The following is a 25,422-nucleotide window of genomic DNA, read 5'->3' as shown; positions in this document are numbered from 1 at the left end:
TGGACTCTAAACGTATTATTTTTTGTATATGTAAGAAGTCAGACATCACTTTTTTCTCACTTGAAATATGGAAATCTTCAAAGTCACCACCTTGTTCATCCTCCACTGAACACAGCTGAAGGCCAGAGGTTGTGCCAGGCATGCGTAACTGTCTTTAGTCACTGTGTTCCAAGCACTAGCAACAGCATATACAGCATCTTTCATGCTCAACTCATTTTGAAAACCTTCCATACTCCTGCCTCTGTTCACCGTTGCTAGTATGCTGTTCAAGAAAGTGTTCTGAGAGGCCGAGGTGGGAGGATCACTTGAGGGCGGGAGTTCGAGGCCAGACTGGCCAACATGGTGAAAACCCGTCTCTACTAAAAATACAAAAATTAGCCAGGCGTGGTGGTGGGTGCCTGTAGTCCCAGCTACTCAGGAGGCTGAGGCAGAAGAACTGTTTGATCTGGGAAGATGAAGTTGCAGTGAGCTGAGATGGCATCACTGCACTCTAGCCTGGGAAAGACTCTGTCTCCAAAAAAAAAAAAGTAAGTTCTGAGACAGGGTCTCGCTCCATCACCAGGCTGGAATGCAGTGTGATGATTGCTCACTGTAGCCTGGACCTACCAGGCTCAAGTGATCCACCCAACTCAGCCTCCTGAGTAGCTGGGACTACAGGCACATGCCAGAACACCTAATTCTTAAATTTTTTTTTTGGTAGAGACAGGGTCTTACTAGGTTGCCTTAGGCTGGTCCCAAACTCATGGGCTCAAGTGATCCTCCTGCCTCAGCCTCCCAAAGTGTTGGGATTATAGGCCTGAGCCACCATGCCCACCCAAGAAAGTGTTTCTATATTTACTCTTCATTGATCTAAAGATACCTTGGTCAGAAGACTGAATAGTCACATTTGGGAAAAAGTATGACACGAACAGCTGTCAAGGAATAACAAAATCTTGTAGTTGTTATCCAGTCCAGCTTCCCTGCAGTATGTGTAAGCCACTAGTACAAAATGTTTGTAAAACTAATCAGAAAAGACATCCCTGGTTATCCATGCCTTTTTGTTAGCATAACAGTGTAACCAACAAGAAATTCACTCCTTGGAAACAATGAAGATGCAAGCTTTAGCTTATTACAGCAAGCTTACACTTATACATGCCTGCTGCATTAGCACACCCCAGCACAGTTACTCTGTCCTTGGCGTCCTCAATTTCTGTAGGAGCCATCTTATCACCTGTATTGTCAGTGTCTTCTTGGGGCAGTAATGCCAAAATAGTGGTGTTTCATCAACATTATAGACTTATTCTCATACCAGATTTTCATCAGCAATAACCGTGGCAAACTCAGTAAGGAATTTCTCTGCTGCTTCATGACCAGCAGATGCTCTATCACAACAAACCTTTAAAAACATAATGCCATGTCTGTTCTTAACTTCTGGCAAACGGCCCATTGAATAGCCATGATTGCCTTCAATTTTCAATTCATCATGATAGATCTTTGCTTGTTTCATGATCACCATACCATTAAGTGGCAATGTATTCATTGCAATGCTGACAGATCCATTCTTTCAATACATAATCAAGATCTTCACTTTTAGATTTATGCAGTGTCTTTATATTTTTCATTAACTTCTGTTCACCACTTTCAGCACAGAGTTTCTCCTTCTGTTTCTTCGGGCAATATATGGTGGTCATTCCAATACCATACTCTTCTGTAAGACATTTCACACTTACACCGCCATCCTGTTTGTCCAACAGCTTTGATAAACATACGTGCTGCTAGGCATGGTGACTCACACTTGTAATCCCAGCACTTTGCGAGGCTAAAGTGAGAGGATCACTTGAGCCCAGGAGTTCAAGAACAGCCTGGGCAACATAATGAGACCCTATCTCTACATTAAAAAAAAAAAAAAAAAAAAATGGCTGAGTATGGTAGTGTGCGTCTGTGGTCCTAGCTACTCAAGAGGCTGAGGTGGGAGGACAGTGTGAACCCAGGAATCCAAAGTTGCAGTGAGCTATGATTGTGCCACTGCACACCAGCCTGGGTGACAGAGCAAGACCATGTCTCTAAACAAATTATTTTTATTTTTATTTATTTATTTATCTTTTCGAGACAGAGTTCCGCTCTTGTTACCCAGTCTGGAGTACAGTGGCGTGATCTTGGCTCACTGCAACCTCTGAATGCCAGGTTCAAGCAATTCTCCTGCCTCAGCCTCCCGAGTAGCTGGGATTACAGGCGCCTGCCACCATGCAGAACTAATTTTTGTATTTTTTAGTAGAGATGGGGTTTCACCATATTGGCCAGGCTGATCTCAGTTCAAGACTGAGCCACTGTGCCTGGCCACAAAAAAAAATTTTTTTAAAGATAAACAGGCTGAGTGCAGTAGTTCACACCTGTAATCCCAGCACTTTGGAAGGCTGAGGCAGGTGGATCACTTGAGGCCAGGAGTTTGAGACCAGCCTGGCCAACATGGCAAAACCCTGTCTCCACTAAAAATACAAAAAATTAGCTGGGCATGGTGGCTCGCACCTGTAGTCCCAGCTACTCGGGAGGCTGAGGCAGGAGAATCGCTTGAACCCAGGAGGCAGGGGTTGAACAGAGCCAAGATCACGCCACTGCACTCCGGCCTGGGCAATAGAGCGAGACTCCACCTCAAAAAACAAAAACAAACAAAAAGATAAACATAAATGTTTCCTCTTTTTCTTATCACTGTTAACCACAGGGGTATCTGTAGGCCTTTCTAAGATTCCATAACATCTTTATACCACAGAGCACAGAATAAGGAGAACAAAAAGCACACACAGTGAGTAATACACACAGGTCTTGGCTGCATGTGGGGCATTGTGAGCAACCTACCATTGGCATGTCCAGCCTACACACATGCCATTTTATTATTCTTTGTAGGCATGCTTGTTGTAGGGGGGGATTCGGACATGCACAGAAAGTATTTATCACAGCTGAAGAGGATTGGGAGGGTCTTTTTTCCCTTGGGGATACTCAAATAAACTGTGTGCTATGCATCTGTATTTTGACTGTACCCTGTCACATGAGGTCAGGTGTAAAATTTTCCACTTGTAGGGTAATGTCAGCACTCAAGAAGTTTCAAGTTTCAAATTTTGAAGCATTTTTATTTTGAATTTTTGGATTAGGGATGCTGAATGTGTACGGAACGCTTCTGGTGGAGATAGGGAACTTATGAAGAATGGCCACGGTCGGGAAAAACAGGTAGGAGCAACACTGAGTCTCACAGTGTAAGGACAATCAGAAGGATGGATAAGAGGTACTAAAGATCCAACTGAGAAATGAGAGCATGGATTTGCAGTGGTACCAATAACGTACATGTTATGTGATATTCTCCAACAGCGAGGAGCCAACCAGTCATGGGAATAAAAGAGACAGCATCTATCAGAGGTTAGGGTCTGTAAGACAGTTGTAATTGATGGAAATGTACTTTAGAGTATTTCAAGAAAGTAATTCAAAAGATGGACCAAGTGATATAAGCACAATAACAAAAGAAATAAAGCTAGGAAAAGGATAATAGATTGGCATAAGTTGAAGAGATTAAGAGACAGGGGTCCTGCTGAAGTCAGAAAAATCCCAGGACCAGATGGCCTTACTAGTGAATTCTACCCAACATTAAAAAGAAGAATTGGCTGGGCACAATGACTCACACCTGTAAGCCCAGCACTTTGGGAGGCTGAGGCGGGTGTATTGCCTGAGGTCAGGAGTTCAAGACCAGTCTGGCCAACAAGGTAAAACCTCGTCTCTACTAAAAATACAAAAAAATTAGCTGGATGTAGTGGTGTGCGTCTGTAATTCCAGCTATTCGGGAGGGTGAAGCAGGGGAACTGCTTGAACCAGGGAGGTGGAGGTTGCAGTGAGCCAAGATCGTGCCGCTGGACTCCAGCCTGGGCAACAGAGGGAGACTCCATCTCAAAAAAAGAAGAATTAACACCAATCGTTCTCAAATATTTTCAAACAATGGAAGAACTGGTAACTCCTTCAAACTCATTTTACAAAGACAACATTACAGTGATACCAAAGCCAGAGAAGGACAATACAGGAAAGAAAATTACAGGCCATATCCCTGATGAATAAAGATGTAAAAAAAAAAAAGAAAAACTAGCAAACTGAATTCAATAGCACACTAAAAGGATCATACACCATAACCAAACAGAATTTATCCCTGAGATTCAAGGATGGTTCAGCATATGCAGATCTATAAATGTGACAGACCACATTAACAGAATGAAGGATAAAAATCGTATGATTGTCTGACGATGTGAAAAAAAAACGCTTCTGGTAAAATTCAACACTCTTTCATGACAAAGACTTGCAAACAAATTAGGTATAGAAGGAATATACCTAAAGATAATAAAGATCATATATGACAAGCCCACAACTAATATCAAACTCCACAGTGGAAAGCTCAAAGCTTTTCCTCTAACATCAGGAACAAGAACAAGGATGTCCACTCTCACCACTTCTATTCAACACAGTAGTGGATGTCCTAGCCAGAGCAGTTAGGCAAGAAAAAGAAATAAAAGACATCTAAATTGGAAAGAAAGAAGTAAAATTGTCTCTTTGCAGAGAATATGATCTTAGAGAAAACTCTAAAGACTCCATCGAAAAGTAGAACTAATAAATAAATTCAGTAAAGTTGCCAGATAGAAAATCATCATACAAAAATCAGTTGTTTTTATACATTATCAGCAAACCATCCAAAAAAGAAAGAAAAAAAAATCCCATTTACAATAGCATGAAAAAGAATAAAATATTTAGGAATTAACCAAGCAAGTAAAAGACATACACTGAAAACTATAGAACATTGCCAAAAGAAACAAGTAAATGGAAACATATCTCGTGTTTAGGGCTTGAAAGAATGAATATTGTTAACCTGTCCATACTACTCAAAGCAATTCAATGCATTCCCAATCAAAGTTCCAATAGCGTTTTTCACAGAAATAGAAAAAAAAAACAGTAAAATTCTTATGTAACCAGAAAAAATCCTGAATAGCCAAAGCAATTTTGAGAAAGAACAAAACTGGAAGCATCGTACTTCTTGGTTAGAAAATATATTATACAGCTACAGTAATTAATGCAGTATGGTACTGGCATAAAAACAGATACACAGCCCAATGGAACATGATACAGAGCCCAGAAATAAATCCATCCATTTATGGTCAACTGCTCTTTAACAAGGGTGCCAAGAACACACAATAGGGAAAGGATAGTCTCCTCAATAAATGGTGCTAGAAAACTGGAATCTACACACAGGAAAATGAAATGACACCTTTATCTTATACTCTACACAAAAAAAATCAACTCAAAATGGATTAAATTTAATGTAAGACCCACAACTATAAAACTAGCAGAAGAAAACATAAGAAAAAAGTTTCTTGACATTGGTGTTGGCAATGACCTTTTGGATATGGCCTCAAAAGCACAGGCAACAGAAACAAAGACAAATGAGATTGCATCAAACTAAAGAGTTTCTGCACAGCAAAGAAAACAATCAACGGCCTATGAAATGGAAGGAAATATTTGTAAACCATACATCTCAGAGGTGTTCAACACCAAACATACAAGGAACTCAAACAACTCAATAGCAAAAAAAAAATGATCCAATGATTAAAAGCAAAGAACCTGAATAAAAATTTTTGAAAGAAGACATACAGATGGCTAACAGGTATATGAAAAGGTGCTCAACATCACTAGTCATCAGGAAAATGCAATCAGTTATCACTTCACACCTGTTAGGATGGCTCTTTTCAAAAAGGCAATAGATAACAAGCGTTGTCAAGAGTGCAGATAAAAGAGGACATTTGTACACTGTTGATGGGGATGTAAATTGGTACAGTCATTATGGAAAAGTATGGAAATTCCTCAAAAACTTAAAAACAGAGCTACTATATGATCCAACAACCCCATTTCTGAATATCCAGGCATACCTTGTTTTATTCTGCTTTGTTTGATTGTGTTTCACAGATACTGTGGTTTGTTTTGTTTGTTTTTTTTACAAGTTGCAGGCTTGTGGCAACGCAAGTCTATCAGTGCCACTTTTCCAACAGCCTGTGCTCACTTTGTGTTTCTGTGTCACATTTTGGTAATTCTTATAATATTTCAAACTTTTTCATTACTGCTAAATCTGTTATGGTGATCTATGATCAGTGATCTTTGATGTTACTATTTTAATTGTTTTGGGGTACCACAAACCACACCCACATAAGACAGTGCACCTAATTGACAAATGCAGTGTGTGTTCTGACTGCTCCAGTTAATGGCTGTTTCCCTGTCTCTCTGCCTCTCCTTGGGCCTCCCTATACCTTGAAACACAGTAACACTGAAACTAGGACAATCAATAATCCTCCAATGGCCTCTAAGTGTTCAACTGAAAAACATCACATATTTCTCACTTTAAATCAAAAGCTAGAAATGATTAAGCTTAGTGAGGAAGGCATGTTAAATGCCAAGATAGGCCAAAGTAAAAAACTTCAAGATGCAATAAAAACAACATTCTAATAAGGATGAAGGCAATATGTAAAAATAAAAGCAAATGTTGTAGCAATATGGTGGAATTAAGATAAATATTTTTCTTCTCTACAAAGTATTTTCATGCTGCTATAATATGGTGTTTTTATAATTTAAAAAAACGCAAGAGACAAAACCAACAACTTGCCTATCAATGCCAGTATCCAATTTCATCTCCATTTGTTCAATTATTTCTTTTTTCTTCTGAAGGCATTCAGATAACTTAGGAGAAGAGCTATTGTATATTTAAAAGGGAAAAAGAATCATATTAATAGTCTAATATTTTCTAAAAGTTTTTCATACACCCATGTGTATTACATTATATACATTTATAAATACATCCATATACACACATTAATATTGTTAACAAATCCAAGAAGCATATAAGAAGGAAAGTAATTATTTAGCATTCACTATGCCCAATTCATTATAATAGACTAAAAACAACCGATTAAAAGGGAAGGAAGAGGACCACTTAAATTTGTTACTTTGATCTCTGAGGAGACATCTCTCAAGAATATAAATGTGACTTTAAAATTTTGGAATTATTTGGTTTTCTTTATAAACAAATATCTAGTGTAATACCAAGAAAAGTTATAGACTATCATCGCCAGAGTTTTAAGAATACAGTAAATCATACTATAAAATTTGGAGGGTAACAGCCAATGCAGCTTTATTTTTAAAAACCAGACAACCATATTCGCCTTCTGAATGCTATCAGAATGTCAAAACATTCAAAATATTAAGAAACAGGCAACCCTAATAATTGTGTGAATTCTCTGCTTTGTGGCATAACAGCTCTTAAAAAGTAAATTTCCTTTCAAAGTATGATTCAGGGATTACAAGTGACTGTTATCTTTGAGACTGTTTCTGGACTAGTCTTGGCATATCAATGTTTACAACAAAATGTCAAAAAATTTTATATGAATATTTTTCCTCTTACATAACAGTGCTAAAGAGATAATTTTGTAAAGCATGTTCACATATACACCATCTTATTTCTCCAATGCTTTATAAGTTCACATAAATTAATATGAAGATATAAACCAAACCTTACTTAATGCCTCATTAAAATCTGTCCTATTAATCTCACAAAATTTTTTGTATGTACCTTTACATTATAACAAGTGGGTATATGGACTTTGTCTATCAGATCTTTTAAAATATGTCAAATTTGCTGAGTTTCACTAAGCTGGAGGTCCTCTTTCACATGAGATTTCAGTTTTAGGTTTGTGACAGATTAAATCTTTTGAAATACACCAAAATTAATAATATAGTGGAAAGACAAAACAGAAATGCAGGAATAAACAATATCTAATGTTTTATTTCCTAAGAACTTTTATATTTTTATGTCATTCCACTTGTCCAGTTTGACATTTTTGTGAAAATGTATTTTTTAAATTTAATGAAAATATATGTAGATTATGTAGAATGCTATTAATAGTCACTGAAATATCAATGAAAATCAGATAATTTGACTAACCTTATTAGTGGCATGAGGTGATCATTAAACTGTTTGTCAAAAAGATGAAAAATAGTATTGGCCTGTTGCACAACGTCCAAAAAATAAAGATTTGCATTCCTAGAATCTGAAGAGGGAATTCCTAAAACCGGAAAGCATACATATGTTAGAATCATCCTTGAAGAACTTCATCTTGGCAACAGAAAAAAAGAATGTAGTTTTTTAATCTATAACATAAAATAAATGAAACCGCTGTTTTAATACATCAATAATGACTTCTGTGGACAGAAGAGGAAAATCAAGCTTAAGCTTATACTAGGTAAAACTCATCCAAAGTTATTTTTATGCCCAATGTTCACCATCTACTTAGCCTTGATGATTCACGTGAGCCATGAATACACCTCCACATATTTCTTATAACCAGGCCTCTTTATCTCTGATAATAGTTCGAATAATTTTCTCATTGGTTTTCCTCATTCAAGTCTCTTTACCTTTTATCCTAGATACTGCTGCCATAGTAATATCCCTAAACTGACACATTTCACTTACTGTGCTCTACACTATTTCCTCAAAAATACTCAAAATGTCCTCACTATCTACAGATTACATTCCTGATTTTATTCTGGAATTTATTCAGAATAAAATAAAAAAGCGAATCAAGCCACGCTGTATTCTGACCTCAAAATGTCAGCTGACCTCTCTGGATTTCCATTTCCTCCTTTTGGTAAAGAATAACAGATGAACTCGAAGGTCCTAGATGTTTATGTTTCTAGCTAAAAGTAAAAGACTTAAGACACTAAAGAAAATATGCATAGCTAATAAGAAAATACAGGCTTGACACCTAGAGTTCTTTATAGGACAAGATTACCAACTGGTAAGAAATTGAAGGCTCAAATAACAAATGAACTTTACAAGAGAAAAACACAAAATCAATACATATGTAGAAAATATGAATCATTGTTATTAATGAAAGACATAAAAATTAAGGCAATATTGATGTACTTTTTTTCTTTATAGGCATCAGAACTCAGCTACAATGTATGTTTTTAACCACAAAATTAAAATTTTTAAAGAATATTCAATAATTACAGAAAAACTGACACACACAAACAGTCCAGCAGCGGCATAAGTTAGTAGGAAAAGAAACCTTTAGGAAAATAGTTTAAATCAAAACAAAAAATTCTTGGGAGGCTGAGGAGGGAGGATCACTTGGAGCCAAGAGTTCAAGAACAGCCTAGGCAACAAAGCAAGACCCCATCTCTACAAAAAAAGAAAAAATCAGCTGGGTGCAGTGGCATGCACCTGTAGTTATAGCTACTCAGGAGGCTGAGGCAGGAGTATTGCTTGAGCCCAGGAGTTCAAAGTTGCCATGAGCCATGAATGTGCCCCTGCACTCTAGCCTGGGTGACAGAGCGAGATTCTGTCTCAAAAATAAAAATAAGGGCATATCACAATTATTATATATACACACTTTTTAAAATTTTTTAATCCCTTACTCAGTTTTATTTTTCTTCATTGCACTTTCTAATCATTTGTCTATCTTCTCCATAAGAATGTAAACTCCACAAGTGCAGGAGTAGGCATTTAATAAGCATGTGCTAAATGAATGAATTCTGATGAGTGGAGGCAGACATTAACAGATAAAAATTTCATTGTGATAAGTGCTATAAAAAAAGTTAATGCAATGATAAGATAATGAGGATAACTGGGCTGGGAGAAGAGGGCTACTTTAGCTAGGGTGATCAGCAAAGGCCTCTCTGAGAAGATAACATCTTAGTTGAGATCAGATGATTGAAAAGCCAGCCATGAGAAAAGCTGAGGCAAAAGGATTTTGAGGACAGGAAAACACCAAGTGCAAAGAGACTAAGCAAGGAAAAACAATAAGGGTCAGAGTGGGCAGTGAGAAGAAATGCAATGAGAGATAATGAATACATACCAGGCCAGATAAAAAGTCATGCTTCTCTAGAGTTTGCTGTCGTTTTCCCCTTAAGAGTAATAGGAAACCACTACAGAGTTTTAAATAAGGAAATAATTAAACTAGCTGTTACATGAAGTCAGTAATGTGCAGAGGCAACAATGTACACAGGGAGACCAGTTACAAGTAGACAGAGATAATGGTGTTTAAATTAGGGTGGCATCAGTGAACATGGAGAAAAGTACATGAATTTGACTTATGCCTGGAAGTATATTGACAGGATTTGCTGATGGATTGGCTATCAGGATTTCTGAAAAAGAGGAATTGAGGAACTCCTGGGTTTTGTTGGGGCTTGAGCAAGTGGTAAATGGTAATGCCTTTTAAAAAACTGACATACAATAATCATGTATATTGATAATGCCTTTTAATGACATGGGAAGAATGGGAAAGGAACAGGTTTAGAAGGAAGATAAAGGGTTTAATTTGGGATATGTTAAGTTTGAGATGACCATTGAACAGGTGAAGTAGACAACTGAATTAATGAGACTGGACTCTGGTCATTATTATGCTACTAATACTAACTACTAAGACCAAAAGACCACAAGCAAATTAAGAATTTTAATTTGAATCTACTTTTTTCCAGACTTAGTTTTTAATACTTCTCTTTCTAAGTCTTACATTACTCAATTCCCCAATCAGAATTGTTTTCGCCTTCATTTTGTTCCTCGACATTTTCTAACTTACAGCATTATAAGACATTGTGTCATATATTGTAGTGACTTATGTAGCTTATTATTTTATTATGCCATATGTAAACAATATGAGAGAACCATTCTGTATAGCTTTCAGCACCTGGCAAATCCTTGCATTATAAAAACTCAAACTTCATTGCACTGAACTGAATTTGACACACAGAGATGATTATACGCAAAACAACATTATGCATATAGTTTAACCAAGCAGGATCAAAAGAATTTAACACAAGTGTAACACAAATATACTTACCAGCAAGTCCTGTTTCCAAAGCATAATCAATATGCTCAATACATAAAAATTCCACAAGAATGGTAAAAATTCTGAAGGCATTCCTTGGTAAGTCAGAAGGATCAGAGAGCTTAAAAACAAAAACCAAACAACATCATTCCTCAAGTCTACCTTTTGAAAATGACAATTTTTTTTAAGCAATCAATTTTTTATAAGATGTAGTCAGTGTTTTAGGTATTCAAAATAACTCACAGCTCCCCCCATATTGTGTGCGCATGCACAAACACACACGCACACAATTATAATGCTCCCTGTTTGTCTACAACTCTCCAGACTTAGAGCAATGTTTTTCAAAGTTGGATTGCAATCCATTAGTGAAATCCAAGTATACTTTCATAAAATGTATACACCCCCCACATATATATATATGCACATATATATATATATACAGAACTAACATGTAAAATGCATTTCTTACTGTGGGCCAAAGACGTTTGAGAGCCACTGACTGAGCAAAGAACAGTCTAGTAAAACTCAGAACAAAAAGAATTCTTTGTTTTACTGGGGAGTGGAGATGGAGAAATTAATAACGGATGCACCATAAAATATGACTGGCTCAAATAATGGTTTTATCATTTCCTGATTAAGTGAACCTTTGAGATGTTATTTAACCCCACCATGCCTCAATTTCTTCATTTGTAAGATGGGAATAGTATTAACAGTACTTACATTCTAGCCTTGAGGTGAGAATAAAATATGAAAATAGGCATAAAGTGTTTTTAGCACAGTATTTGCACATAGTGAGCTTCACCAGAGAGTATATATTGACGGCAAATAAGCACATGAAAAGATGCTCAACATGAATCATCATTGCATTAGGAAAATGAAAACTAAAACTATAATCAAATATCACTACACACTATTAGTTTGGCAGCTTCCTAAAAAAAAAAAAACCATATGATTCAGTCATATTAATACTAAGTATTTTTGAGATTTATTCATGTTGACTCATGTAACTCTACTTCACTCATTTAAATTGTTGTATAGTTTTCTACTGTATGAACAACACCAGTTTAACAATTCTCTTTTTGGTGGATACTGAAAGTTTGCTTTTAATTTTTCCACATGACAAGAAATGCTGTTATGATGTTATACATATCACATGAACCTATGAGTTTCTCTAAGAAACTGCCAAATTAATCCTCAAAATAACCATACCAATTTCACTCCCATTGGCGGTGTGTGACAACTGCTATTGCTCCACTTCCTTAACAACACTTGGTCATCACACTTCTTAATTTATCCCAACCTAATGAAAATGGGATGGTAATTCTCTTATTCTAAGTTGCATTTCCCTATTAGTGAGACTGAGTATTGTACTAGTGATTAACATTTTCTTTTTTGTAAACTGCATATGTGTATTCTTTGACTTGTTTTCTATTGATTTATATTCACATGTATAATTTACTGTCTCAGTATAAATACAGATTATATACATCAACATAAATAAGACTGCCTCAACTCTCAATCCACTACGTAAAAGCCATGTATCTCAGTTCTTTATCTGAAAAATAACCTCACAGGGTGGTTATATGATGAAATAAGTTTACATACGTGTATATATATATACACGTATGTAAACTACATACAAACAAGATATATATACATACACACACACACACTTAAAATGCTTAGAAAAGTGTCTGGCACTTCTCAAAAGAAGACATTTATGCAGTTAACAAACATGAAAAAAAGCTCATCATCACTGGTCATTAGAGAAATGCAAATCAAAACCACAATGAGATACCATCTCACGCCAGTTAGAATGGCCATCATTAAAAAATCAGGAAACAACAAATGCTGGAGAGGATGTGGAGAAACAGGAATGCTTCTACACTGTTGGTGGGAGTGTAAATTAGTTCAACCATTGTGGAAGACAATGTGGTGATTCCTCAAGGATCTAGAACCAGAATTACCATTTGACCCAGCAATCTCATTACTGGGTATATACCCAAAGGATTACAAATCATTCTACTATTAAGACACATGCACACGTTATGTTTACTGCAGCACTATTCACAATAGTGAAGACTTGGAACCAACCCAAATGCCCATCAATGATAGACTGGATAAAGAAAATGTGGCACATATATACCATGGAATACTGTGCAGCCATCAAAAAGGATGAGTTCATGTCCTTTGCAGGGACATGAATGAAGCTGGAAACCATTATTCTCAGCAAACTAACAAAGGAACAGAAAATCAAACACCGCATGTTTTCACTCAGAAGTGGGAGTTGAACAATGAGAACACACGGACACAGGGAGGGGAACATCACACACTGGGGCCTGTTGGGGGATGGGGGGCTAAGGGAGGAATAGCATTAGAAGAAATACCTAATGTAGATGAGGGGTTGATGGGTGCAGCAAACCACCATGGCACGTGTATACCTATGTAACAAACCTGCATGTTCAACACATGTAACCCAGAACTTAAAGTATAATAAAAAAAAAAAAAGAAGAGTGTCTGGAACATATTATGTACTATAAAATTATTAGCTACTATTATTTGTTTCATACAATCTTTTGCTAGTAGTATCATTTACAAATACTTTATCACTCTGACTTTTCTGTTTATTGTGCTAAACTGTGTTTATTAGAAAGGAAAATCTAAGTTTTAATGGAGTCAAATCTTCATTCTTTCCCTTTGATGTTGATGCTCTTAAAACATTGTTCTTTCCCTGATGCACCATTCCTTCATGAGGAAAGTCTAACTGTCCCTTTCACATCTTCATTTAATCTTACATAACAAAAATTTGATTTGCTCAACTTTAATTTAAAGCTATATTCACATTTATTCCTAATTTTAAAATTATTCTGTTCTCCAAAACAAAAATCCCATCTTTTATTACAAAAAATAGTTGTTCCTAATCAGAGAGTAAATTTATATCTTAGTAAAACAAGGTAAGACTTAAAATACACAACTATATAGTCAATTCTCTCTATCTGTAAGTTCTGTATCTGTGGGTTCTACATCAGCAGATTCAACCAGCCACAGATTAAAAATATTCAAAAAAAAAAAAAAGAGAATGGTTGCATCTGTACTGAATATGTACTGTCATCATTCCCTAAACACTGAAGTTACAACTATTTATGGAGATTTACATTGCACTAGGTAATGTAATAATATATATAAATAATTATAAGTAATCTAGAGATGAATTAAAGTATAAAGGAGGATGTGCATAGGATATATGCAAATACTAAACACTTTATATAAACAGACTTGATTATCCACGATTTTGGTATCCTCAGAGGTTTTGGAATCAACTTCCCACAGATATCAAGGAACAACTGTAAACGTAAAATAAATTTACAATCACTCTTACCCTATGACATCTTTCAAAGGCTTGTTTGGTTTCTTGTAAAAGATTAACCACCACTTCTTGGGATAGAAAAGTTTCCCCATGAGTATCGATACTTGGCCCAAGTGGTAAGTTGGTACGTTGTCTAATTCTTTCCTTCAAATCTTGAATACTAGTATATCATAAAGACAAATGAAAAAAAGAAAACATTTTACTTAGATTTCAACTTCGAGTACTTCCAAACTTAGTATATATCAACAACAGCAACAAAAATGGACCAATAGCCAACAGACCTAATTTCTAATTCCGATAACTAGTTCTGTGAAATAAAGTTAGCCTTGATCTCTAAACGGAAGATTTTCATCTGATAAATGAGTAGATTTGGACTTCTAATGTCTGAAGTCGCTTTACAATTCAACCTTACATTCCTAACTCAATAGTAAAACTTGTTGGGTTTCCTTAGAAAGTGAGCTATTCCAAATAGGTTAGCATTCTAAATAACTAAATAGTCCTGTTTAAAAAGAAAACTTTAAAAGTTTAACAATTTTAAGATATAGTCATTTTAAGATTATGCACATTTATTCATATTAAAGAAGATATATTAAATATAATTTAGCTATTCTTAATTACTGAGGGTCACCTGAAACACTTACATGGGGTATCTTTGGAAGGTTAGACTTTTTTTGCTCCTAGGATATGTAACTCCAGACTACCGTAAACACACACACACAAAAAAAAATTCCTATTATTCATTAGTTTTTCTCTTCCCTTCCTTGCTATTACCTTTCGGGTATTACCTCTTACTACTAATTTTAACTCTCTCTAATCATTATTTAATACACAACAAAATGGGAAATAAGAAACTGGTTTCGATATGTATGTGTGGGGATTCTGGACTTTGAGTCCACCAAAGTCATTCTGTCTCTTTTTAGAATCTGGGTTCCAGGCAGTTAAAGCCTGGTAGCTGAGATGTCAACTATTCTTGGAGCAAGTTATCTTCTTCTAGTCTGTTAATAATTGTAGGCATTAAGGTATTAATTTAATAGTTTTTTATGCTAAAGTCTCTGAACAAAACTCATCAATTCAAGGTACTTAAATTGGAAACTATTTTCTATTTTTTTCACACCTGCAACAGTAACAAAAAAAAGATGTATTTCCTGATCAATAACCTCGAACTTATTCTATCTAGAAAAAAAAAAATGAAAGAAAGTATGGAACTTTTTATATTACTAGTGTTCTGCTCGATAGTTTTAAAACATTATTTCTTAATTGACAAATATGTGCTTTACTTTTTTTTTTTTTGACACAGACTCTTGCTGTGTCGCCCAGGCTGGAGTGCAGTGCTGCAATCTAGGCTCACTGCAACCTCTGCCTCCCAGGTTCAAGTGATTCTCTTGCTTCAGCCTCCCGAATGGCTGGGATTACAGGTGTTTGCCACCATGCCCAGCTAATTTTTGTGTTTTTAGTAGAGATGGGGTTTTACCACATTGGCCAGGCTGGTCTCGAACTCCAGAACTCAGGTGATCAGCCCACCTCGGCCCCCCAAAGTGCTGGGATTACAGGCGTGAGTTACCACTCCCGGCCTACATTTCAATCATGTTATGTTAAGTCATTTCAACATGTGGTTTAAGAGCAAAATTTGATGAATAATATAACAATCTGGATTAAAAGAACTCTTCATAGAAAATTCTAATGATAGTCAACATTTGATAATTTGTCCAAATATAATGAAGTTATTAATGTCTTCAGTTTTAACAGTAGTATTTAACAAAAATACTCACCCTCCTGTGCCAATGGATCTCTTTTGATGGTTTTTTGAATCATAATAGCGCTGTAGGATCATAGCACTTCTGCTTTTCAAATAACCAGTCTCCACCTCAATGTAGTTCTCCAAATAGGAAATGAAAATGGATTTGATAAGCTTAGACAAGAAAGTCTGTTTATCAGTACCTAAATTAAACTCCATCAGCTTGCTGGAAAGATTGGTGGTTCTTTTCATGAAAAAGGGGGAGAAAAAGATTAATATATGTTTTAGGTATAGTAACAATATTAAGGAATACAAATTTTTACAATGTGACTTTAATGACTTATGTTAAGCCACCATTTCTTAAACTCTGGGAGAGTACTTATGATGTACAGATCAACTCTACAGGGTTACACATAAAGTACAGTGAAATATTACGAACAACTTTATGGTTTTGAGAACTGTTATAAATTCCTAGGAAAAGAACTTGTGAGGCAATGAACTAGTCTAGAAATGGCAACAGTGGCAGATTGGCCTGAAGTATGTCTAATGCCATTCATCACATGGGACCCAAAACAGAGTACTGAGAGATCTACTGTCTGTTCACCCTCTTTTGTTTTGTCCTTGTGGACTTTCCCTCTAATTTTCTATTTCCCATTGCTGAAGACAGGGTCATAACAGTGTTGTTGTTGAGATGGACTTCCTCATTACGGTAACTTTGGAAAAAACTTCTCCCAAAATGAAGACACTGAAGAAGAGTAATGGGGTTGGGAAAAGTCAAGGAAAAAAAAAAACCCACAAAACTCCATATGAATGAAGCTTCTGAGACAATCTCTAAGAGTAACACTGACATTTACAAAAGCACAAGACAAATTTCTACATAAGATTTAAGCTGAAATTGTCATTTGTTAAGATTACATCACTTCCTTTTGCAGTTTCTAAAGTTTTGACTGCAGATAAATGTAATTACACTAATGCTTAGAGAAAAGATAAAGCATAACATCCAACTCCTCAAATTAATGTATTAAGAATGTTGTACAATACAGTCTTGTATGATAACTAGTCTATACAGCTAAGCATTTAATGCTAAAAGGTAAACTGGTGACAAACTTATTCAAAAATACCTGAATACTTCCTCATTTTCTATCAAAAAAATTAAAAAAATCTGTTATCTATTATTCTCTAATCCTTAAAAACTTACCTTGTATAGAGATCATAGAGATTTTTGAGATATTGCTCTGCATCAGACTTCCTACATTCTTCTAACTGCTCTTTCACAAAACTCTAAAAGAAAAAGGTTAACATTCTGTTAATTAGGTAAATATTAAATTCTATAACTTCTCAAGATATTTTTTCTTTTAAAATTCACTCTACAGTTTTGAACCTTTCTGACTTACAATCCAATCAAAAAGGCAATGTACAGAAAACAGACCAATCATAAAATATTTTAAAACAGGTTTTTACATTTTACCGCTTCTCGTATTTACCTGTAGAGGATCGTTATCAGTCTTAGGAATAAGTATTAAGAATCTAGAAATACGTTTTCTTTTAAATTGGCCTATTCTGCCCTGTGAGGTACATCAAAAAAACAAAACTGAGAGTACAAACAGTAGAGTCAATTCCTTAAAGCAGCATTTCCCAAACTGTGTTCCAGGTAACACTAGTGTTCCTCCAGACATCTATAGGCATTACTCCAAAACAGGGTTTCTTAGACAGTAAACATGTGAAATCCTGTAGATTACATCCCCACTTCTGGAGAATGACAACACTCTCAAAATTCCTGAATTGTGTTAAAAAAAAAAAAAAAAAGCAAACATTTATTGAATGTTGTTTAATCCAGTTGTAAACATAGCTTAGGAAATGTTATCTGAAAGTACAGTGATATGGAGGTAAATTAAATTTCTGTGTTTTCCCTTTTCATGTTAGTACCATATTATTAAAAATTCTACAGACTGCTCTTGTAATTCTTGTTCAGTTTCACAAATGACATCTATTGGTGAAGGCAGGGAACAAAAAAAAGAAAAATCTTCAAGGCTATCTTACCACAATATATTATACTACTACTATGAATACTACACAAATTTCAAGCATGTTCTCTGATGATACTTATTGATTAGCACTTTCTTCTTGGTGAATAACCAAACATTTTTTAAAAAGCATGAGGATTCCTTTCTCCTTAACTAGATTACTATTTCTAAGGTCATTACATAAGTAAACTAAATTTTAAAAATACTTTTAAAATATAGGAAAAAAATTACATATTGCCTTAAGAACTATTTAATTTGTTACTATTTAAAATTACCTGTAGTTTGATTTCAAATACATTTTGAATAAGTTTAGCCAGGACTGTTTCTGGATTACTGAAGATTTCTCCAACTTGTTTGTTCACTCGTTGACAGAGTATTGCAGCATCTTCAAATATATCATTTCTCAGATAAGCACCCTAAACAGCAGAGGCATTTTACACAGTGAACATATAATTTCTAAATGACTTTAAAACACCAATTAGCATAAAATAATATCCAGTAAAGTGTACTGTTATGTTACCTCCTGGCACTGCTTTATATAAACATCAACACAATGGGAATAACCCTACAAGGAAGAAACACAGTTGTTATTATTCTGGTTCAATTATAGTAACTATTATTTCAATAAAAGAAGTGTTATATGTCATAAAGCTATGTCTATTTACCAGTAAATGGCCAACAGCAACATCTGTTGAACTTAAATAAAATTAACTGTAGAAAACCAATAACTTGATAAAGATATCGTCTCCCTAGTCACTTTCTATGATAAAATTTATCAGTTGGTACATATTCTTGTTGAACTTCAGACTAAAACAAGAAAGATGAAGTATGTAACTGAGTTCTTTGGAGTAATTTTTGTCCTATGATCATGTAGCCATCTCCTTCAACTCCAAAACATGCCCACTCACACCTACCTACCCAATGCATACACACAAACACACACACACACAGAGAGTCAAGGTCTTGGAAAAAGGTTTTACATATATATATATGTATGTGTTTTATATACATATAAAAATATATATATTAAAAAGTGTGTGTATATATACATATATATGTGTGTGTGTATATTTCTTTTTTTTTTTTTTGAGGCAGGATTTCACTTCTGTCACCCGGGCTGGAGTACAATGGTGTGATCTTGGCTCACTACAACCTCTGCCTCCCAGGCTCAAGCGATCCTCCTGCTGCAGCCTCCCGAGTAGCTGGGACTACAGGCGCATGCCTCCCCTCTGGCTAATTTTTGTATTTTCTGTAGAGATGGGGTTTCACCATGTTGCCTAGGCTGACCTCGAACTCCTGAGCTAAACTGATCCACCCGCCTCGGCCTCCCAAAGTACTGGGATTACAGGAGTGAGCCACTGCGCCTGGCCTTTCTCTAGCATTTGGGTTTACTTGCAAGAATCTGGACAGTTGTATTCAGCTGGCAGTTTGGAAATTTACTTTTTAAACTGAATATATTTTAATAAAATGTGTTTAAAACAAACTAATTTGTCATTAAGCTCACCATAATGAGATTTTTGCCTATTAATAAATCATACATAAAAACCAGTAAGGAAAGCAATATAAAGTGCACTACTGTCTCAAGAGCCATTCTCAATACTCATTCAGATTTTACCAAAATGAAAAGTCCAACAAATAGCTTCCCTTTCCCTAATCTGATACAAATCAAAGAAACAGATTGAAGGAAGAACCATTTCTTTAAGCACTTTCTTTGCAGAAATATACTCCTACACAGGGATTCTCTCCCCAGTTCAAATTCTAGGAAAACAATTCCGTAATACAAAATTCTTTTGTATTACATCCTGAGATCCCCTGGATTTAAGTCTCTTACTAGTCATGTTCCATCTACTCTCTGGTTCCTATATCCTACCAGATATTTACAGTCGAGTTTTCTTTCTTTTCACCTATATCATAATATGTGAAAGCAAAAAAGCAGACAATATGATTTTATCGAAGTATAAAAATTCATCAATATTTAATTGATCAATTAATTTTAATTCAATATTAATATTGAATATAAAACCTTAAATATTAAATATATAACATTTAATACCATTTACAGAGTACCAAATGTACAAATTACTCAAAACAATGAAAATTATCACTGTGATATAGTTATATAATAATGGGGGAAATCAGAGACTATAATATATAGAACTTACACAATTTCCATAGCCTTGAACACTATTCATTTTTAATTCTTACTATTTACCTTAAAATGAAGTAAAACTGCTGCTACTTCTCTCATTCTGGAGATTTCACCTCTTCTTTGAGCACTGGTAAACTCCTGAATCAGCTGGCATTCTAAGTCATGGTATTTACCTAAAAATAAAGTCATTCAGCTACACTGAGGCATACAAGGCATCCGCGTTATTTAAGAGTATCTACATTATTTACAAATATAATGACTATGAATATAGCTTTCTTTTGAAGGAATTACAAAAACAAATGAGACTATAGGCAGTGAACCTAGCCCCTGTAATATACTGTGCCATATAAATCTATATTTTCAAGACAAAAAACTTCCAAACTGGCAAGACTACTGAGTTTCCAGAGTCTGACTGCCATATGCCATTGTTACTTAAACCAGTAGCTGACTGGAAAAAATCCTCCAGATGCTATTTCTGATAGCAACGCACATGAAAAATCCTACACATGGAAAGGACGAAGAGGACTACAGAACTCTTTACTAGAGTTCTGATGCCTCTACCTTGAACAATAGTGGACTGATGACTGAACACCAAATCTCATCTTGATAATATGCAGTATTTATATTTTTTTCATTTTCTTTTTGTGACAGAGTTTCTCTCTGTCACCCAGTCAAAGTGCATGGCGTAATCTTGGCTCACCGCAACCTCCACCTGCTGGGTTCAAGCGATTCTCCTGCTGCAGCCTCCTGAGTAGCTAGGATTACAGACACCCGTTACCACATCTGGCTAATTTTTGTATTTTTAGTAGAGACGGGGTTTCACCATGTTGGCCAGGCTGGTCTTGAACTTCTGACCTCAGGTGATCCACCTGCCTCAGCCTCCCAAAGTGCTGGGATTACCGGTGCGAGCCACCATGTCCGGCCCTATTCACTATATTCTTGAGGCTAGTATGGTTCTTAATGAACACCTGAACTTCAGACTAATTTATCGTGATCAAAAATATTCCCAGGAAGTCTAACTAGCTGTGTCATCCTTATTCTAAGACTTTTTGGGACTATAGATGAAACTTTGAATCTTCTGTGCAATGGCCTACTCTAAATAGTGACCCTGGCTACCACGGAACCTGCAAATTTAGTGGTCTTTTCAAAAACCTAGAATGATATAACCTAAAACAAAATCCAAGACTGGCAAGAACCAAACTAATCATGTAAGGAGTTAAATAGATACTGAAATGCTTATATAATCTTAAAAAAAAAGAGAATCTTATTCAGAGATAGATGTATGGAAAGCACACAATTTCCAAAATGCACTATTAAATTAAAAATGCAAGGTATAAAGCTATTTACACAGTATGGTAGCAATTATTTAAAAATAAATGAGGATAGAAGTACATATAAATATCTACACACACACATACATATGTACAAACACAAATATATAGAATTTGTCTTCTGCTTGTATATCCATAGATTATTCTGCAAGAATATCCAAAAAACTGGTAATGGTTGTTTTCAGGGAAGAGAAATCAAACTCAGGGATCTTCTATGCAGTGGCCTACTAGGGTAGGAAGATGACATTGTTCCTGCTTTTTCTCCTTTTGCTGTTTGTTTTATTTTTACACAACTAGTTTTTTTACTTATTAAAAAAAGGTAAAATAAATACATCACTTACTTGCAATTTTGGATTTAACTTCTGAAAATCTGAAAGACAAAAACCAACGATGAGGTTCGTTAGTTTTGACAAACATCCTATGGCAATGTAAGATGCTAACCAAAGGGGAAACTGGGTGCAGGGGATATGAGAACCATCTGTACTATCTTTGCAACTTTTCTGTAAATCCAAAACCATTATAAAGTTAAAAGGTTATTGTAAAAAGAAAAAAGACAAAATCAGAGGAGAGAATACTGATAGGAAGCATGCCAGGTGATAAAACTTAATGTAGGTAGGTAGCGGGTTCTCATTTAGGAAATTCACATTGAAAATCAATTCTCTTTTTAAAGAATCAACTGCTCTGCATAAGACACTAACAACAACCCAGCCAGTCCCAAAACTGACTTACTGTTCTTACTTTTATTTGCTGGCATTTTAAATACACTTGATTATTTGTCTCCCTCCCCATTCCCATGGTTGGTATTTTTAAAAATAAAGTTCCATCATTATTATTCAAAAGAAAAAGATGATCAAATAATATATGATAATGATACAGTAATGACAAATAATAAAAAGACCCAGCAATGTGCCTAGCAGAGTAGTCATTCAAACTTTACAAATTAAAAAACTAAAATACCACAGTAGAATTTTTTCAAATCTCAAATATCTAAGTGAAATGCATAGCATGAAAAAGAAATGTTTTAAGATCGTGTGCAATTGTTTGAAGAGAGAGGAGAGTGGCTGGCAAAAGAGATGCCAAAGACAAATGAAGAAGGAAATAAAAATCTAGAGTGTTACACAAAAATGATGTATCAAAGTCACAGTAGATCACATCACATATAAGGCCATATTAATCTGTGTGAAAAAATTGAATCTAATTAGGATATATATTCAACTCCATATACATACACACACACACACACACACACACACACACTCATATTCACCACCACTCAGGTACATACTTCTCTTATGGTTTTGTTTTAGGATCTTCACCAAGCCTTGGAGTTGAATATATATCCTAATTAGAGATACACACACACACACACACACACACACACACACGGACACACACATATTCACATATATATATGTATATATGCATGTGTGTTCTGGAGTGGAAAAACAGAACGAAGACAGGGTAGGGGGATGTAGTCAATAATTATTACGAGCCTATTTTGGGCTAGACATTTTACCCATTTAAGTAAATAGTACAATTCTAAAATGAGATAAAGTTAAAGAGAAGTTTTGGTGAGTGACTTTAAAAATTATTACAGTAAGTTAAATCATAATGCTGGGCAACTACCAGATTATTATTAAGAATGATAGATGATCATTATTGCTAATTCTTCACGATAATCAGAGTTGAGAATAAAACAGATACATTTTTAGGGGAAATTCATTACATGTTTGGGAGATATTGGTTAAGCTTTAAGTATAGCAATATATTCGTATTTTATCTGTTCCTGAAGATCTTCAAGTATCGACAAAAATAACACATTATATGTCTATTACTATGTATCATTTGTAATATAGTAAATCATATTTCTTACAAATATTCACAGGGAGGAAGAACTATTTTACCAACAGTTTATTAAAGAGTCTGACATTCCATACATTAGAAGAAATCATGAAAAAATTTCATTCTCAGCGGATAGTTTATTTTAGGATGAAATCTAACTTAGTAATGGCTCTGGGGACTTGCATTTTTAAAAAAACGGGTTCTTAACCTGTAGTCCCTAGGAAGAGTTCTGTGAATAGGCTAGAGTCTAAAACTCCATGAAATTGTATACAATAATCTGTGTGTATCTTAATTTCCTGAAGAAAGGTGATAGCGTTCATCAGCTTTTCAAAGGTGTCCAACGCCTCCAAAAGCCTAAGAACCTTCATCAAGAAATAGGAAAAGTGTTCTCTCTATCCCCTACCTGGTTCTCAAAGTCCAAAATATGAAAATCCAAATTTTACCTCAGTCGATTTCAAAATTCTCCTTCATCAAATTTTTTTCAGAAGACAGGGATTGAAATTATTTCAAGGCCTATCATTAAATTTAGATATTAAGAAGAAACTGTATTTTTTCAATAAACTATTTTATACTGCATTTTGTACAAAGTGAATAAACTAGCAAGTAAATGAACCAGCAAATGCTCAATAAATTCCTGTTCAATTAATGGGCAAAGAAAATCATACAGGAAAAGACACAATTTTATTTTATAAATTATACCATACATTCAAATTAGCTCTTGAGAAATGAACTTGCCTATCAAAAGGTAACTCTTGGGCAATTAGGTGCAACTTCTGAATGATGTCTGCTGCTTCCTTTATCTATTAAAAAATAAATAAAAGCAATAATTTAAAAAACTTTTAGGCATAGCAAAAAATAATTATATATTTGAAATTAGTAGTATCTCCCTGCATATGCCCACAGTCCCTTCCCTAAAAAAATTTCCTTTAAAAATCCACAACAAATGAAACTCTATGAGCAACAAGAATACATTTGGGGTGTTACCAATAATGAGTCAATAAAACATAAACATTTAGCTTTCTGGTACCGAAATTCTGTGATTTTTTTGATGCCACAATCCCTTCCCAATGAAACCCATAGTTGAAGTTTATTCCAAAGAAATTCAAATCATTGCTTGCTGAAGCCAAGTGTAAATCTCAGAATTCTAAGTTTATGAACCTGAAAAGGATAAACAAGATTTATAAAAATAATTTAGAGCATACTGCCACATATATCCTACTTTAAGATAAATGCCTGTCATTTACTGATCGTATGAATTTATAACACTTGTCCTAAAAGAAAAGATAAAGTTTAATGTAAAGCCCCATGATGAAATATAATATAGAAATGTGTATTATTTCTTTTCTTTCTTTCTTTCTTTTTTTCTGAGATGGAGTTTCACTCTTGTTGCCCAGGCTGGATGCAATGGCGCGATCTCTGCTCACTGCAACCTCCGCCTCCCGGGTTCAAGTGATTCTCCTGTCTCAGCCTCCCGAGTAACTGGGATTACAGGCGCATGCCACCATACCCGGCTAATTTTTGTATTTTTAGTAGAGACGGGGTTTCATCATATTGGTCAGGCTGGTCTTGAACTCCTGACCTCAGGTGATCTGCCCACCTCAGCCTCCCAAAGTGCTGGGATTACAGGCGTGTGCCACTGAGCCCAGCCAGAAATGTGTATATTTATTCAGGCTGTGGAACTAAGGAACTTAGGCAAGAGTTCTAAAATTCTTCAATGCAGATATCTATGCTTATTTATACAACAGTGTAGGGGAGTTCTATATTGTTTGTTTATTCTTTAAATCTCAAATTAGTTCTCAGTTTTACTTCGGCATAATTTTAATAATTCATTTTATGAAGACTCATTTTCTTTTACATTTGAAAAGACAGTGAGACTCATAAATATGAAGGAAGAGCTAAGAACATCAATATAGATTTTTTTTCTCTTTTTTTTGAGACAGAGTCTTGCTCGGTCACCCAGACTGGAGTGCAGTGGCATGATCTTGGCTCACTACAATCTCTGCCTCCTGGGTTCAAGCAATGCTCATGCCTCAGCCTCCCAAGTAGCTGGGATTATAGGCATGCACCACCACGCCCAGCTAATTTTGGTATTTTTTT

General features: G+C 35.2%; 1 protein-coding gene across 3 annotated transcripts in view; it reads right to left on the bottom strand.

The window, feature by feature from the left end:
* Positions 1-25,422, bottom strand: part of EXOC5 (exocyst complex component 5) — a 56,556-nt gene that overhangs the window by 4,721 nt on the left and 26,413 nt on the right. For all 3 annotated transcript variants that reach the window (XM_055289264.2, XM_063645533.1, XM_055289265.1), the window contains 11 exons: positions 24,061-24,125; positions 21,825-21,853; positions 20,216-20,325; positions 18,524-18,568; positions 18,279-18,419; positions 17,178-17,260; positions 16,014-16,223; positions 14,257-14,404; positions 10,890-10,998; positions 7,991-8,111; positions 6,656-6,742 (listed from right to left, as the gene is read on the bottom strand). In XM_055289264.2, coding sequence (XP_055145239.1) covers positions 6,656-6,742; positions 7,991-8,111; positions 10,890-10,998; positions 14,257-14,404; positions 16,014-16,223; positions 17,178-17,260; positions 18,279-18,419; positions 18,524-18,568; positions 20,216-20,325; positions 21,825-21,853; positions 24,061-24,125 — 1,148 coding nt within the window. The remainder of the gene's footprint in view (positions 1-6,655; positions 6,743-7,990; positions 8,112-10,889; positions 10,999-14,256; positions 14,405-16,013; positions 16,224-17,177; positions 17,261-18,278; positions 18,420-18,523; positions 18,569-20,215; positions 20,326-21,824; positions 21,854-24,060; positions 24,126-25,422) is intronic.

Source organism: Symphalangus syndactylus, chromosome 8, assembly GCF_028878055.3.
Source record: "Symphalangus syndactylus isolate Jambi chromosome 8, NHGRI_mSymSyn1-v2.1_pri, whole genome shotgun sequence".
In the NCBI taxonomy this organism is placed as follows: domain Eukaryota; kingdom Metazoa; phylum Chordata; class Mammalia; order Primates; family Hylobatidae; genus Symphalangus; species Symphalangus syndactylus.
This window is presented reverse-complemented; position numbering and strand designations above follow the sequence as displayed.